The following is a 17,351-nucleotide window of genomic DNA, read 5'->3' on the forward strand; positions in this document are numbered from 1 at the left end:
TCTTCTCTCCACGAAGAAGCAGAATGCAAATCATCTGACGGACTCGGTTAGTGTGTAAAGGTCGCATTAGCTCCCATTTTACCCTCGTCAATCTCCGTGTAGTTGTTCAGACGCTCGACAGCAGAGAAAGTGCATCGTATTCATATACCCAACAAGTATGCACTGTGAACATGCTTCACGGTCGCCGATAACCACGCGTGGCTGGGGTTGCACTTGAGCTTCCTTGTGACCTAAATAGGATAAGCATCCTCTGTGACATTGTGAGGAATGTGACACTACTTTCAAACACCGTGTAGAGAATGCAACAATACTACGAATTGATTCAAGAACCAAACTCATTTGCAGAATACGCAACCATCTTATTAATTACTTCACGGGTGCAAACTACAGTACTCTACACTATAACAGAGCTACTCCATAAAACATAAAATATATACAAGAAAGAAGCATCGATAAATGGAAAATGGAGATGACGTGTCAATGGCTAATACTATAGATTTCCATTTGGCCCGCGGCCCGTGGGCCGGCCCACGGCACGACATTTTGGCCCGGTACAGGCACAGCCGGGCACGGCGGCCTTGCAGGCCAGGCCGGCCCGGCCTACATCACGGGCCGGGCCTGGGCCGTTGCCTCAGCACGTGGGCTAGCCCGGCACGGCCTGGCCCATTTGGCCCGTGGGCCAGCAACGGCCGGCACGGCCTGTTTAGGCCTACCAGGCCTGCCTCGGCCCGGCCAACGGCCGTATATAAGGCCGGCGCCGCCCCCGGCCGAAACCCTACCCCCCGTCACCCCCGCTCCCGCATCGAGCTGCCTCTCAGTCTCGCACTCTCGCCTCTCGCCCTCTCCAGCGCTCCCCCCCGCTCCCTCCCGGCTCCTCGCCTCCTCCCCTAGATCCTCCGCCGTCCTTGCCCACCGCCGGCTCGCCGGTGGCCCCTCCGCCTCCCTCCCCCGTAACTGCTCCTCCACTCTCAGATCCGGCGTCCTCGCCCGCCGACGGCTTGTCGGTGGCCCCTCCGCCTCCCTCCCCCCATAACTGCTCCTCCACTCTCAGATCCGGCGTCCTCGCCCGCCACCGGCTTGCCGGTGGCCGTTCCGCCTCCCTCCCCCCGTAACTGCTCCTCCACTCTCAGATCCGGCATCCTCGCCCGCCGTTGGCTTGCTGGTGGCCCCTCCACGGCTCTGCCTCCCTACCCCTGTAACTGCTCCTCCCCTAGTCCCCTCTCAGATCCGGCGTCCTCGCCCGCCGCCGGCTCGCCGGTCACCCATCCGCCTCCCTCCCGATAACCCCACTTCTCCCTTAGCCCCTCCGGCCCTCCGCCTGCCTCGGTTCCTCGCCTCCTCCCCCCGACCCTCGCAGATCCGCCTCACTACCTGGTTCCCCACCGTTGCGGTTCGTCTTCTCCGGCTCCGGGCTCCGGCTGCGCAGGTAAACAACCTCCTCTCGTTCCTCTTCTTCTTCGACCCCTCGTAGATCCGCCTCCCTCACTTTTCTTCTCTTGACTCTTGTAGGTCTCCTACAGGGGTCACGCGTCATTGAGGAACGGAGCCGCCGAGGCGACGACGTCAACGGTGGAGGGCTCGAGGGTGTGTTCCGGGTGTGCTCGAGGATGGACGACGACTGTCCAACCTGCCTCAATGATGAGTTGCGGTTGATGGGGGAGACTGGAGATGATGATTCTGATTTGGAGGCGGATCGGCGGGCGCTACTCGGTGGTGCCGTCCCCGATGCTCAGCCAGGTCGTGGAGATTCTCCACCACCTACTGCTGCTGGCTCTGGTGCTGGTCTGGGCTCGGAGAGTACGGGCAGCAAGAGGACTCGGTCTTGCACCTCTAAGGTGTGGGATGACTTTGAGCCACTGTACGAGGTAAAGAATAACAAGAGGGTAAGAACTGGTGCTAAGTGCCTACATTGCAAGAAAGTTTATTCTGGTAAGTCTGCTAGTGGTACTGGACACTTGCATAGGCACCTTCCAAAGTGCCCAGTCTTGCTAGGTGCTTCACGTATGGCTCAGTCCCAACTCAAGTACAATCCTGATGGCTCTCTCCATATGTGGGAGTACAATCCTAATGTTGCTCGTATCTAGTTGTGCAGATTGATTGCTAGACTAGGCCTTCCTTTATGCTTTGGTGCTTTGGTGAGTCTGATGCATTTGAGGAGTATATTAATATTGCTCATAATCCTAGATTTAGTTGTGTGTCTAGGCAAACCACCACCAGAGATTTTGTTAAGTATTTTGATAAGCGTCGTACTAAACTCGTGGCTTCTTTGCAATATGTTTCCTCTGTTGCTCTTACATCTGACATATGGTCCGGTAATGCTAAGGAAGATTACCTTAGTGTGGTTGCTCATTATGTGAATGCTGATTGGCAACTAGAGAAGAGGATCTTAGGCCTTCGTTTAATTCATGTTACTTATAATGCTGATAATATTGCTGAGCGCATTATAGCTGTTGCTACTGATTATGGTTTAAATGATAAGATATTTTCTATCACACTGGATAATGCATCGGCAAACACTGCCGCCATTGGTAAGCTTCATCCTTCACTGACTGGTTACATGGTAAACTTTTTTTCATCAGCGTTGTGCTTGTCACATCATTAATCTTATTGTTAAGGCTGGCCTTGATGTTTTCAAGCCTATACTTAGTTCATTTAGAACTGCAATTTCATTCCTGAATTGTTCTAACCAACGTCTTGCGGCATACAAGTCATATTGCATTGCTGTTGGTGTCCGTCCTCGTAAGTTTGCTTTGGACATGGATGTTAGATGGAATTCAACTTATCTCATGTTGAAGCATCTATTGCCCCATAAGACCACATTCCATCAGTTCATAACCACTCAATATGGTTTGGTTGAAGGTCAAACAATTCTGATAGAATTACACTGGTATATTGCTGAAAAGATTCTGATATTTCTTGAACAATTCTATGATTCTACTGTTATTCTGTCTGGTGTTTACTATCCTATTGCTCTATTAATCTTGCATCATATTCTTGAGATAGCTGGGCACCTTAATTTCTATGCTAATGATGCTGATCTGAAACATGTTGTTGCACCCATGAAGTCTAAGTTCTTAGATTATTGGTTTGATATACCTATGCTTTATGCCTTTGCTTTTATATTGGATTCTAGAGCTAAGATTACTGGTTTTAGTAATGTGCTTCAGATGATGTCTCAGCTAACTGGTCAGGATTATTCTAGTTACTTAACTGATGTAAGAGCTGAATTGTCTACAATCTTTAGCAAATAGTAAGCTAAGTATGGTTATGTGAGGATGCATAGGGCCACTCAGCCAGGCCCTGCAGGTAAGAAGAAGACTGCTTGGGGTAAGATCTTTGGTTCCCAGGCTGCTTCATCTACTTATTCTGCTGCTAGCCTTGGTGCTAGCCTGGGTTCTACTTCTGTTTCCTCCTCCCTGTCTAGGAGACAATCTGCTAGTGCTTTGTTGCAAGCTGCTCAAACAGGTGCCTCTCTTGCTGCTACTTCTGAACTGTCTGCTTACCTAGATAGTGACACTATCAATTAATATGATGATGACTTCAACATATTGACCTGGTGGCATGAGCATAAGTTATCATATCATGTTCTATCTATCTTAGCTAGGGATGTTATGACTATGCCTGCCTCTACTATATCTTCAAAATCTGCATTTAGTACCACTGGCAGGATCATTGAGGAGCGGCGACGTCATCTGACCCCTGAGATGGTGGAGATCTTGGCTTTGATCAAGGATTGGGAGCAAGGAGATGCAAGACTGCAGCATACCGTCGACGATACCGAACTTGAAGAGTCATTTGAGGATTTGTATCTTGATGAGTAAGTTTTCTACTCTCATTTACTTCTCCTGCAGCATACTTGTTAGTTGTTACTTGAAGATCTCTAATCCTCCTATCATTTTTTGCAGAAGCTAGATGCCTGCTGCCCTGTTGGTGCTCTGTCAATGTTCAGGAGCAAGTTAGAACTCAGAAGTCTCATGTTGTTGTGCTTGTGTAGGTCTTGTGACTTGTGAGTTGTCAGTTGTCAGTTGAGTTGTGAACTTGTGTGATTGTGTATCTGAACAATGAACTTCGATGAGCTGGCTGTACTCTTTTTTCCTTTGTAGGGTTTTCTCACGAGGTGTGAGTTTTTACCTACAAAGGTTTTTAATGAGGCAGCAATACAAACAGCTCAAAATAATATTCAAATTTGCTTGTGTTATTGTGATTGTGAATCTGTGTGAATCTTTGTGAATCAGTTGAATTGAATCTGTGAATATGTTGAAACTAAGTTTCTGTGAATATGTTGAAACTAAGTTTTGAATTTGGCTTTGAAACTGTGAAAATGTCTTACTGTGATAAATTTGATTCTGATGAGGGGTTTTTCTTAAAACGTGTCACGGGCTGGCACGGGCACGGTGAGGCTGTTAAGGCCCGCCGGGCCAGCGGGCCGGCACGGCCTGCGTAAGAAGGTAGCAGGCTGGGCCTGGGCCGCTTCTTCGGCACGCGGGCCGGCCCAGCCTGGCACGACAGTTAGGTGGGCCTAAACAGGCCGGGCCTATTCGTGCCCGTGCCAGGCCGGGCCGGGCCACCCGTTTGGCTATCTATAGCTAATTCTATAGCTAATACAAGCGAATTGAGGCCCCCTTTGAGGAAAAAAAGGATTCATGGAGGAATTTTATAGGATTTGATTTCTCTACAAAGTTTTCCTTTTGTATCCCTTTGGAACACAGGATTGGACATCCTAAAATCTTACAAAATCTCTACGGAATGTCTCAATCCATAGGAGTCTTGTAGTAAACCTAACATGAGGTGAATTCTCTTGGAAACTTTCCTTTGTGTCTATCTCTCTACTCAAATTCTTGTGTTGCATCCAAATGTTCCATTGGAAAGATTCCTGCATTCTGAATACCTGTAGAATTGCAATTGATAGCCAACTCAATTCATGCATTTTTTTATATTCCTATATTTTGATAATGCTATGTTCCAGAGGCCTAAAAACATTTGCGGTTGTCTAAGATGTTCAAATGATTAAAACATGCGCTTGTTTTTTTTTGAGAATGAAATCGTACACTTCTGATTGGAGGTTTATTAAGAAGCAACCACGAAAAAACGATATGATCCTCTATCTTTGAACCATAGGACCCAGCAAAAGTTTGAACATGGAAATTTACTGAGGTAAATCAACGGTATGATGATCTAATGGATGGATGCTGTTAGATATATGGGCTTGGTCCATATAAATAATTCTGAATAAATCTCAAAGGCCTATTAGCGTAAGAGGGGGTACACCATCTATTAGTCCCGTATTGCTAATAAACGAGGGTGTTGGGGGTTTTCCTCCCTATATATACACGGACCACCTCCCTCATGGAAAAGACGCACCATAGACTACTATACGGGAAGGTCCCCAGGTTAGGGTATCCCCAAGGTGGTCTATATGAGTTAGGTTTTGCCTCTTCTTGCTGCTGCGCCGCCACCATAGTCAACTCCATCCCGAGCACCGGCATGCACTGGCGAATGGGAGAGAAGATCTCTGAAACCTCTCACTCTTGGGATCCTGCACCGAGAGAGGGCGAATAAGGTTTTTGGGAAGCGCTCCGCGTGACTGCTCAAGGTCTTCACCACGGCTCGTCTTCCGTTCCAGTTCGGCGTTGTGGCGTACCATCGTCTTCAACATCGTCTGCTGCGCTCCATCCGCAACACCATCATCGTTCCGTCAACACCACTTGTCATCAAAGCTACACCAGCTAAGTACATACGATGTGATCCGATCTGCTATTTCAGCATATTTTCTAAGATAATGAAGTTGTGCTTGTTGTTGCCTAGTATGTTAGAGAATTGCATGCTAGGTTTTACTCTTGTCATGATAAATCTAGTTCAGAAATTAATTATGCAGTTGTCTAATTTTCCAATAATCCACAAACCTTAGTATAGGCAATTTGTTGATTTTGGTATGGCTAGTTTTGCTGAGTCACTGAGGCTAGAAAAATTTACCGGTGTAAACTTTAAGAGATGGCAAACAAAGGTCCATCTGTGGTTTAATGCGATGCACATCTGGGACACGAGAAAAGGCAAACCAGAAGACGAACTGACTGCTGAGCAGCAGCAAAAGTTCACGGATGCCAATAATCTTTTCGTGGGATGTATCATTAGCATTATATCTGACCGTCTGGTCGACGTCTACATAGACATGACAGATGCGAAGGCACTATGGGATGCTTCGGTTACAAAGTATGGTGCGACATATGTAGACAGTGAACTGTACCTCATAGAAAACTCCCATGACTACAAGATGGTGAACAACTGTTCTGTAGTAGAGCATGCACATGAGGTGCAGTGCATTGTGAAGGACCTCAACAAGAATAAAGGAAAAACAAGATCATTAAGACTACCAAGAAGAAGAAGATGAACAAAGATGAGTTGTCTTGCTATACCTGTGGCGAGTTGGGACATCTCTCAAAGGATTGTCCAGATCACGCAGATCGCAAGCATAAAAGGGCTAACCATGGATTTGTATCCAAGGATGTCAATACAGTGACCATAGGCAACACTGGAAACGGCTATGGTAATTTATTATTACCTACTGTTCTTTCAGTTTTTCAATCTACCAGTTGGTGGCTTGATACGGGTGCTACCAGTTAGTGGCTTGATACGGGTGCCGATGTTCATGTGTGTGCTGACATATCCATGTTCTCTTCTTACCAAGTCGCTCATGATTCCTCCATGCTGATGGGAAATGGGTCACATGCTGCTGTTCATGGTGTTGGTACGGTAGATCTGAAATTTACTTTGGGAAAGATCGTGCAGCTGAGGAATGTGCAGCATGTCCCTATTATCAACAAGAATCTTGTGAGCTGCCCGGTCCTGTGCAAGGACGGGTTTAAGGTATTGTTAGAGTCGAATAAATTAGTCATGTCAAAATATGGACAATTTGTTGGTAAAGGCTATGAGTACGGAGGCTTGTTCCGCTTTTCCCTTGCAGACTTTTGTAATAAGTCCGTGAACCATATTTGTGGCAACGTTAGTGATGATGCGACTATTTGGCATTCACGTTTGTGTCATATAAATTTTGGTTTAATATCTCGACTTTCCAGCATGTGTTTAATTTCGAACATCACCATTGCCAAAGGTTCTAAGTGCTATAATTGTGTGCAATCGAAGCAACCTCGGAAGCCTCACAAGGCGGCTGAGGAGAGACACTTGGCACCTCTAGAACTCATACATTCTGATCTGTGCAAGATGAATGGTGTGCTGACAAAAGGTTGAAAGAGATACTTCATGACTTTGATTGATGATGCGACTAGATTTTGCTATGTTTATTTGTTGCAAACTAAGGATGAAGCTTTAGAGAACTTTAAAATTTATAAGGCTGAGGTTGAGAATCAACTTGAGAGAAAGATCAAGAATCTAAGGTCTGATCGTGGTGGCGAGTATTTTCCAAAAATCTTTGATGAATTCTACGAGGAACATGGTATTATTCATGAGAGGACGCCTCCCTATTCACTCGAGTCCAATGGGATTGCTGAGAGGAAAAACCGCACACTGACTGACTTGGTTAATTTCATGTTAGATACTACTGGTTTATCTAAGGCATGGTGGGGGAGGCTCTATTGACTTCATGTCATGTCCTGAATAGAGTTCAGAACAAGAATAGAGATCAAACTCCATATGAGATGTGAATCGGAAGAAAACCATCACTTTATTATTTGTGTACTTGGGGGTGTCTAGCGAAAGTCAATGTACCCATTTCGATGAAACGCAAGTTAGGACCTAAGACAGTGGATTGTGTCTTTCTAGGATATGCTCAGAGGAGCATTGCTTATAGATTTTTAGTAGTTAAATCTGAGGTCTTTGATATGCATGTTGATACTATTATGGAATCTCATGATGCAACATTTTTTGAGAATATATTTCCTCTTAAAGATATGCACAGCAACTCTAAATTTTCTGCTGAAATAACTCTTGAACCTACTGCACCTGTTGAGTCTTCTGAACAACCCGATGAGCATGAGGACGTCCTAGAGAAGGATGACAGTGAAGCTCCTGGAAGGAGCAAGAGAATGAGGGTTGCAAAATCCTTTGGTGATGATTTCACTATGTACCTTGTGGACAATACTCCCACATCCATCACTAAGGCATATGCATCTCCAAATGCATACGATTGGAAAGAAATTGTCCAAAGTGAGATGGATTCGATTCTTTCTAATGGGACATGGGAGCTTATTGAATGACCCTATGGTTGCAAATCAGTAGGTTGTAAATGAGTGTTCAAGAAGAAGATTAGATCTAATGGTACTATTGAAAAGTACAAGGCTAGACTTGTGGTCAAAGGTTACACACAAAAAGAAGGTGAAGACTTCTTTGATACCTTTTCACCTATCACTAGACTGACCTCTATTCGAGCACTACTTTCTCTGGCTGCCTCATATAGTCTTATCATCCACCAGATGGATGTAAAGATAGCTTTTCTAAATGGAGAGTTGGATGAGTAGATCTATATGGATCAGCCTGATAGGTTTGTGGTGAAGGGTCAAGAAAGCAAGGTGTGTAAGTTGTTGAAGTTGTTGTATGGTTTGAAACAAGCACCTAAGCAATGGCATGATAAGTTTGACAGAACTTTAACTTATGCGGGCTTTGTCATTAACGAGGCTGATAGATGTGTGTAATATCGCCATAGTGGGGGTGAAGGAGTTATATTGTGCTTGTGTATGGATGACATACTGATCTTTGGCACAAATATTGATGTGATCAATGAGGTCAAGTCTTTTCTATCACAGAACTTTGATATGAAAGATCTGGGAGAAGGTAATGTTATTCTGAACATCAAGTTGATTAAGGATGAGAATGGAGTTACTATTTCGCAATCCCATTATATGGAGAAGGTCTTGAACCGTTGGTTATATAGACAGCAAGTCTTCTCCAACACCTTATGATCCCAACGTGATACTTAGAAAGAATAAGAAAACTGGTAAAGACCAACTGAGATACTCTCAGATTATCGGTTCACTCATGTACTTAGCTAGCACAATGAGACTCGACATAGCTTTTGTTGTGAACAAATTGAGCAAGTTCATATCAAACGTGGTTTCAGATCATTAGCATGCACTTGAAAGGGTTATGTGCTACTTGGTGGGTGCTATGAGTTATTGGATTCACTATTCTAGGCACCCTGCTGTGCTTGAGGGATATAGTGATTCAAACTGAATTTCGGACACTGGTGAGCTATATGCCATGAGTGGGTATGTGTTTACCCTTGGAGGTGGTGCAATATCATGGAGGCCTTGCAAAGATACCATTTTGACGAGGTCAAAAATGGAAGCAAAACTTACTGATTTAGAAACAGCCACTGTTGAGGCAGAGTGGCTGCGTGATCTCTTGATGGACTTGCCTATGGTTGATAAACTAGTGCCGGCAATCCTTATGAACTGTGACAATCAAACGGTGATAGTCAAATTGAACAGTGCTAAGGATAATGTGAAGTCATCAAGACATGTCAAGAGACGACTGAAGTCTGTCAGGAATTTGAGAAACTCCGGAGTAATAAGTGTGACTTATATTCAAACAGACAAAAATCTGGCAGACCCTTTACAAAAGGGCTATCACGAAATGTGATAGAATGTGCATCGAGGGAGATGGGTATGAGACCCGTTTGAGTTTCCGCAGCGGTAACCCAACCTATGTGATCGGAGATCCCGTGAATTAGGATTTGGGAAAAACAAGTTGTTGGTTGACTGAGGAGAGTGATTATTAAACCCTCTCTATGTGTAGATGCAATACTCTCAAGTGCTGTAAGGAAGGTTAGCAATATGCTTTAATGTGCTTCTATTGGCTTGATTAAGCGAAGATGTTGTCCTATAGAGAATTCTTGAAAGAACACACCTATATGAGCCCGACTGTAGAATGTCGCAGTCTATGAGATTTGGGTGATCTCTAGTAATCTCATGAAAGAGATCGGAGAGTACGACGTATATGCTCTACCCGCGGGGTAGGCTACTGGCAGCTAGGTACTAGTTCTGACTTTGAGTGAAACTTGTTCGCACAAAACTTGCAATTCAAGGCTTAGTCCATTGTTCAAGTTGTGGATGAATGTAGCTTGAAGCTCTAGGCGAGAGTTCAACTTAACAATCCTTGCTGAAATCCTGGTATATCAAACAGTAATGAGAAACATGCAAAACACCTAAATGGGTATTTGAGATCTGGTAGGGGATTGTTAGATATATGGGCTTGGCCCATATATATAATTCTGAATAAATCTCAAAGGCCCATTAGCGTAAGAGGGGGTACGTCATCTATTAGTCCCGTATTGCTAATAGATGAGGGTGTTGGGGGTTTTCCTCCCTATATATACGAACCACCTCCCTCATTGAAAACACACACCATAGACTACTATACGGGAAGGTCCCCAAGTTAGGGTATCCCTAAGGTGATATATACGAGTTAAGTTTTGCCTCTTCTCGTTGTTGCGCCACCACCGTAGTCAACTCCATCCCGAGCGCTGGCATGCACCGGCGAACGGGAGAGCAGGTCTCCGGAACCTCTCGCTCTTGTGATCCTGCACCGGGAGAGGGCAAATAAGGTTTTTGGGAAGCGCTCCGTGCGACTGCTTAAGGTCTTCACCACGGCTCGTCTTGCGTCCCAGTCCGACGTTGTGGCGTACCATCGTCTTCGACGTCGTCTGCTGCACTCCGTCCGCAACATCGTCGTTGTTCCGTCAGCACCACTTGTCATCACGGTTGCACCCGCTAAGTACGTACGCCGTGATCCAATCTGTTATTTTAGCATGTTTTCTGAGATAATGAAGTTGTGCTTGCTGTTGTCTAGTATGTTAGAAAATTGCATGTTAGGTTTTACTCTTATCATGATAAATCTAATTAAGAAATTAATCATGCAGTTGCCTGATCTTCCAACGGATGCAGCACCGATTGCCGGCGACAGCTTGATCTGAAGGCTGCAGCCACAGTGTCCTCGGCTTCCTGGGCTTAGTGTTCTAGTAATCAGCTTTAGCTGACCAGAGGAAACAAATTTTAGCGCATTGTTGTACATGTGCATCATTTCCTTGTGAGATTTCTGTGCAGATGTTTGCAGCGGCACCTAAACTCTAGTAAAGCATGCAGTTAATTAATTGCCCTTCAATTCAGTTTTTGTTGGAACACTAGTAGTATCACAGAGTACTGAATATAATTCTTTTTTATACCAAGTGGCAATGGATGAATACCAAACTAACCTTGGATGAATACCAAACTAACCTCTTGACACACACGTCTCACTAAGTCGTTATTTATACAAGGTTGCGGATTGTCCTTGTCCATACCAACACTGAACTGATAGCAATGGGGGGAAAAACAAATACATAATGATATAAGAGAAACACCTAGGTTTGGGTTTGGAAGGCAGCAGGAGAAGATCATGTGGGTAGAAGAAGCCTTAATGCTGAACTTGTTGCATTATGTGTTGCTCTCTGTATCTCATGAGCAGCCAGGGAAATGCGTGCGAACAATTGCTCTTCATCTCTCGCTGGAGCAGAGGCCGCAACATTCAGATCAAACCAGCGTTGCATACTTACATGTTTGCATACCTAGATCCAGTTCCCCATCATACGCATATTGGTCTATCAATTTGCACTGTAAACCTCAGAGTGGTTGGAGTGGAAGGCACGTTGGACGAACCAAACTATTTCACCCCATGTTCCAGCGTATATACGTGTATATCAGCAGTATGCATGTCACTGCAGCAACTGACAAGGGAAAATGGATGAAGATGAGTAGTAGTAAAACATGTGACGGGAACGGATGCAGTCAAGAATAAGCACATCCAAAAATCATTTCTGAAAAGTAATGTCAAAGCAAATTAAAACATTTTTTTGTAACGGGTGAAGACAGATCATTAATGCTATAAGAGCCGAGGTCCAATATTTGACTTGTAGATCCAAATTGGAGCTGGTGTTCTTCGTGAAAGCTTGAGTGAGTTGAGGACCTTTGATTACAAACAATAAAAATAAATAGAATGGTTCACACCCACTGGTTCGGTTTCCAGCGTATGAGATGATCAAAATTTGCTCTCTCTTTCTTGGACAAGAATAACGCGGACTGCATGCATGTGGTTAGGCGACTGATGCATGGTTGATGGATAAAGCCCAACAGAGCCAACAGACTGCAGCCAACCGTTATACATCATTCGTCACAGTATCGACGAGGTTCTCGTGTGTGTTTACATGTTCTAGATTTCTCCTCTCTCTCATTTTTTTTTTCTTTCTTAAAACGCTGGAACGAGCTCTACTCTATCAATTCAGAGAGAAGATCTTATCTTGAAGGATGTTCAGTGTTTTGCTAGCCCAGTACACAGTAGTAGTTCAAATCCTATAAGCATACAGAAATAGTTACCTTTCATGAGCATATTATTGTTTTGGGTTCAAACTTCAAACATAATTTTAAAATGTAGCACCAGAAGAATAAAAAATAGTGCCAGTTTCAAATTTATCCCAACATCTTTCCGCACGTTAAAGAATACACTTAGAAAGATATGAGTTGACAAAGTTTAAAATAACAATGCTCGCCAAATCGAGCTGCTCAACAATCTGGAACTGGACTTGCAAGGGTGAAACGGGACGAAATGCAAACAAGAAACAAACCCTGATAAGGAGATGTCAATGGCTAACAGTTCGTCATTCACAAGAAAATTACAGATGCGTAGAGCATTTGCAGAGAAGACGTATCAGGCAGGGTACACATTATGGTATCGACTCGCCGACTCTATCACCCGCACCACTATGACCAACACGGTAACACCAAACTACACAACCTGAGATAGCCCGTTCAAGAAATCCATTATCTCAGAGGACCTGATGAAGGATGATTCTTCACAGTATGGTGCAACGACTCCTTTCTTCAGCCTGAGGAGCACCGTTCTGCTGATACCTGCTTGGGTCTGAAGGGTTGTAGGTGAACTGGCTCGTGTCCAGACCGTACTGCATTAGGCACAAATATAATGATTATCATGAGAATTGACCAAGGATAGCACATATTAACTAATGATGCTGAAAACGATCCAACAAGTAATGTACCTTCTCTCGCATCCTTTGGCTCCATGCATCGTTTCTGCTTGCACGTTGATCAAGTGTTGGGACAGGAACACCAGTGGCAGGAACATTTTGTCCATGGATCAATGGCTGCCGCAAGGTAGGGCTTCGGCCAATTGCGATGATTTCGTCATCGCTGTCATACTCAGCAGGTTTGTTCATTGCCCTGACAACCAGAGCTAAGAGGAAAAGCACTGCCTGTTGCATATCAGTCGGCACCAGGTTTAGTGACAAGGGCTACATACAAAACTGTACTTGACAAAGTACAGAAAGGATTAAGGCAATACAGAATTGAGTTGTCAATAGTTTCTAACCCAAGCCATTAATTATAATGCTGATTTTAAAATTGGCTATAATTTTGTATATAATCAGCTAATTACAACAAGCACAAGGACACAACATATCAGCATTGGACGAACATCTAAGCATCTTAAAATCATAAGACAGAGAGCAATCTTACTTGAGCAAAACGTTATAGCTTGGGATGATGGAAAATTAGAAAGGGAGGATGGGGTTCAGAGGTGGAAAGCATTTACATGAATATAGGACGATAACCTCTGGATTAGTTCAAGAAACAAATTCCTAGTGGCATTGGAAAAATAAAGGACAGATGAGCGTGCAATTAGTCTCATCACCCACCTCAAAAACAACAACACCAAGAGCAACCCATCTTGCAATCTCCCAGTTGTCCTTCAGAAAGTCATACATAACATCGAAGTTATGTGTCTTGTCCTTTGGAATTACCTGTAAAAGAAGTTTATTGATAAATAACTACAGCAACCCGAGGAAGTGATAAATAGTTCCCAAACTAACACCCAAAACAAATACTCACATCTTTCCAGCTATTGTCAAAGAAAATGAACGCAGCAGCTCCACCCTCAGCAAGGATCAACAACAAGACCAAGAAAGCGTACTTTCTAGAAGTCAAAGGAAACAAACATATTAAAGTATTGATCCCTATGACCCTATCAGTTACTGCCTTGGATGAAACATCATGGGTTGCAGAAATAATTAAAAACATAATGCCTACTGCTACTACTGTTTTATAAATTGGTGTTCAGAGTAGTGCAGAAATAAAATAAAAATTGTTGGTTCAGCATGTTCAGTGACTAATAGCTCGTGCACAATAATGATGTTGAACATAATTCCGAAGTGTTTTTTTTTAGTATTTTGTGCACACAAATGGCATCTTCAAAAAGGAGAACAGAGTGATGTCTAAGAGGTCTAGACAGGATACGAAGCACAAGCAGCAGGTGTTCCTTGTCCCTGCTCCAATGCAGCCAAACAGAGACACGAGGAAGACAATAGCACCAACACCAATGAACAAATAAATAAACCTGCAGGAAACAGAGGAGATTCCATGTCAAACACACACATCTATCTAGGCAGTAAAAATAAACAAAGAACAAACCCATGATTGCCAAGCTAAAAAGTCAATGGAAAGGTGGAATGACTCTAAACAGACAGAATTCACCCCCTGCCTCCCAGGCTCGTCAATCTAAAGGCATGCCACAATTCCACAAATACTTCATGAAACTGCTGTTTGCAACTGCGAATTTTGGCTATCATGGCATGCCGTTTCACATTAGCGTCTCAGGTCATCCATGAAACAGAAAATCAGAGTAACGCCTGTCCCATTTAGAATCCCAATTGCCGCCCCTACTCAACAAACCTTATTAAAGTTCCTCTCAATCCTAAATCATTATCCCTAGTATAATCACAGGGACGAAACGAATAGTAACATCGATTTATAAGATATAGAAGACCAAAAAAAAAAAAAAGGTTCATGCGCATGCAACATCTTACCATGCTTTGGGCAGCTTGTCGAGGAAGCTGTCACCGAGCGCAACGGCCCCGAGCAACGGCCTGCCGAGGACGAGCACCTCCGCCGGCGTTCCCCCGCCGCCGCCCTTGGATATCTTCATCCACTCGACGAGCAGGTAGATCCCGTACCCGACCATGGCGAGGCCGGCGACGGTGAGGACGAAGTTGAGCAGCCTGAGCAGGCACTCGAAGAATCCCCGGCACGCCGCCATCTCCCCACCACCTCCGCCTCCTCCTCCTCCCTCTCCTTCCTCCGCCTCCGATCAACCAACCGATCGATCGACCAATACCAATCTACCAGTCAAAAAAAAAAAGCTCCGATTCTCAGGGGAATTCCAACGAATCCCGCCCGAATCGCGCAGAATTTCCGCGCGGCGGATGAGAAGGGGAAGGAGGACAAGAGGAGGGTGATTACCTGGCGATGCTTCGGGTGCAGTTCTAATTCCTTTTTTCGTTTTTTGCGCGTGAATAAAAATAATTCGGGTGGATTGGGGAAAGCAGGCGGCGGGGCGGAGAGCGGACGTGGGACCCACCAAGTGGCGCGAGGGGGGCCGTCGGCGGCCGCGATGGACGGGCCGGATCGGTTGGGCCTGCTGGCTCGGGAAATTTTCCTTTTTTTATATCGCATCGGCGGCCGTGCTGACGGTGTACGCGGGGACGGGTGCGCTGGCGGGTAGTGCCCGCCATTATCCCCTTGCTCAGAGGATGTGCGCTGGCGGTCGGGTGGAACGGGAAAGGTCCGAACAGCCCCCCGGACGTTTCTTCTGTTGAACTTGAACCAGTTGGTCGGGCAGTTAGGCTAGGTACTCACAGAGTCATAGCCAGGATATAACTAAATAAATTGAGGTGGATTATCAAAAGAATAATAAATTGGGGTGGATGATGGCATGTTTTGGAGGTTGATTAGTGCTTGGTCTGACGCTGACACGGCGACGGCTTGGTTTGGCATTGTGCAGTTTGTTTGAGCCGAGGAACTCGATCGAATAGAACAAACTAGATGATCACGAGTCATGCTCTGCCTCTCAGCAAATTTTTATATTCCTATATGAACAGGATAACAGGCACGGGGCGCAAAGATGCTCTTGTTTCTTTCTCTTTTCCTTCGATCGGGATACGCTTGTTTCAGAAAAAGAACTTCACGCAGGTAGCTATGGCCACGACCCATGAGTAACAAGAGACGTGAAGCATGAATTTGCTTCAAACTTCTGACTACGCTCTGCCTCTACGCATTATAATATATGAGGAGAGATGGAGGGTCATTTGATTCGCGGAAACATTGATTGAAAACGTAATGCCATGTTAGTATGTTGACAACCAGGACGCGAAGATGCCCTTTAATTTGAAACTACTGGTATGATCACCGGATTTACACGATTCGGCTAGGATGTACTACAGTGTTGCTAGCTGTCTTATTCTATTTCACCGAGGATCTCGGAAACACAAGCTGTTCCACGTTATTCTCCCAAGCCCCAAGCACGTACTGCGCCGCTATCCCTTCGTCCACTTGGCCAGTGTGGGAAGAGGCCCAATCTGTCACAAGTACGGAGTAGCTTTCATGCCTCTGCTGCACCCGCTGCAGCCTGCACCGGCCACACAGCGGTCGGTCGACTTGTGCATCCTCGGCCACGGCCACGGTCCCATGTACGGCTCGCATTAAGAGCTTCGGCCTAAAAAGTTAGAAGAACTTTCAGAAAATTAAAAGCTCAGAAAAATTAAATTTATATGGGAAATTGAAAAGTTTAATTTTTCATAGCTTTTTGAACTCAAAAAATTAAATATATCTTATAAAAGCTAGTGTTGACTTTTCAGAAAAAAACCAACAACATCTTTTCAGATATAAGCTTAAAAGCTGCAGCTCAAACAAGGAAACCCTGGACTCCTAGCCTCCTGTGTTCTTGATAAATGATAAAATGACGTTACCAATAGCCTCGATATGCTCCCTCTGTTCTTGATAAATGATGTTAGGACAAGTTAACCAGCTTATTTTAAAATTAATTAACTTTTCTAAACGTGACTACTTAATAAAATTGGTACATAGTGCTAAATGTGGTGTTGTCAGCTTTTATCTCTTCATGTTATCTCCGTGCGTCATGTAGGCAAAAGAAAGGAAAAGGGAAAAGTAGTAATATAAGCTAATGCGCCATGAGGCAGGGGAGGTAGATACCGCTGTGAAGTCGCCTCAAAGTGCGTTTGGTTCCTTTGCTTATTTTTAGCACGTGTCGCATCGAATGTTTAGATACTAATTAGAAGTATTAAACGTAGAATATTTACAAAACTCATTACATAAGTGGAGGCTAAACGGCAAGACGAATCTATTAAGCCTAATTAATCCATCATTAGCAAATGTTTACTGTAACAACACATTGTCAGATCATGGACTGATTAGATTTAATAGATTCGTCTCTTCGTTTAGCCGCCACTTATGTACTGAGTTGTGTAAATACTATATGTTTAATACTCCTAATTAGTATCT

At 44.4% G+C, this 17,351-nt stretch overlaps 1 protein-coding gene across 1 annotated transcript; it reads right to left on the minus strand.

Moving 5' to 3' along the window:
* Window positions 1-12,451: 12,451 nt before the first annotated feature.
* Window positions 12,452-15,409, minus strand: LOC101786710 (tobamovirus multiplication protein 2A). Its single transcript, XM_004983535.4, has 7 exons — window positions 15,294-15,409; window positions 14,861-15,172; window positions 14,292-14,391; window positions 13,887-13,967; window positions 13,694-13,798; window positions 13,040-13,252; window positions 12,452-12,943 (listed from the first exon to the last, which is right to left on the minus strand). Exons 2-7 carry the CDS (start codon window positions 15,088-15,090, stop codon window positions 12,836-12,838), a joined length of 837 nt encoding a protein of 278 aa, XP_004983592.1. The 5' UTR covers window positions 15,091-15,172; window positions 15,294-15,409; the 3' UTR covers window positions 12,452-12,835.
* Window positions 15,410-17,351: the final 1,942 nt, after the last annotated feature.

Source organism: Setaria italica, chromosome IX, assembly GCF_000263155.2.
Source record: "Setaria italica strain Yugu1 chromosome IX, Setaria_italica_v2.0, whole genome shotgun sequence".
NCBI classification, from domain to species: domain Eukaryota; kingdom Viridiplantae; phylum Streptophyta; class Magnoliopsida; order Poales; family Poaceae; genus Setaria; species Setaria italica.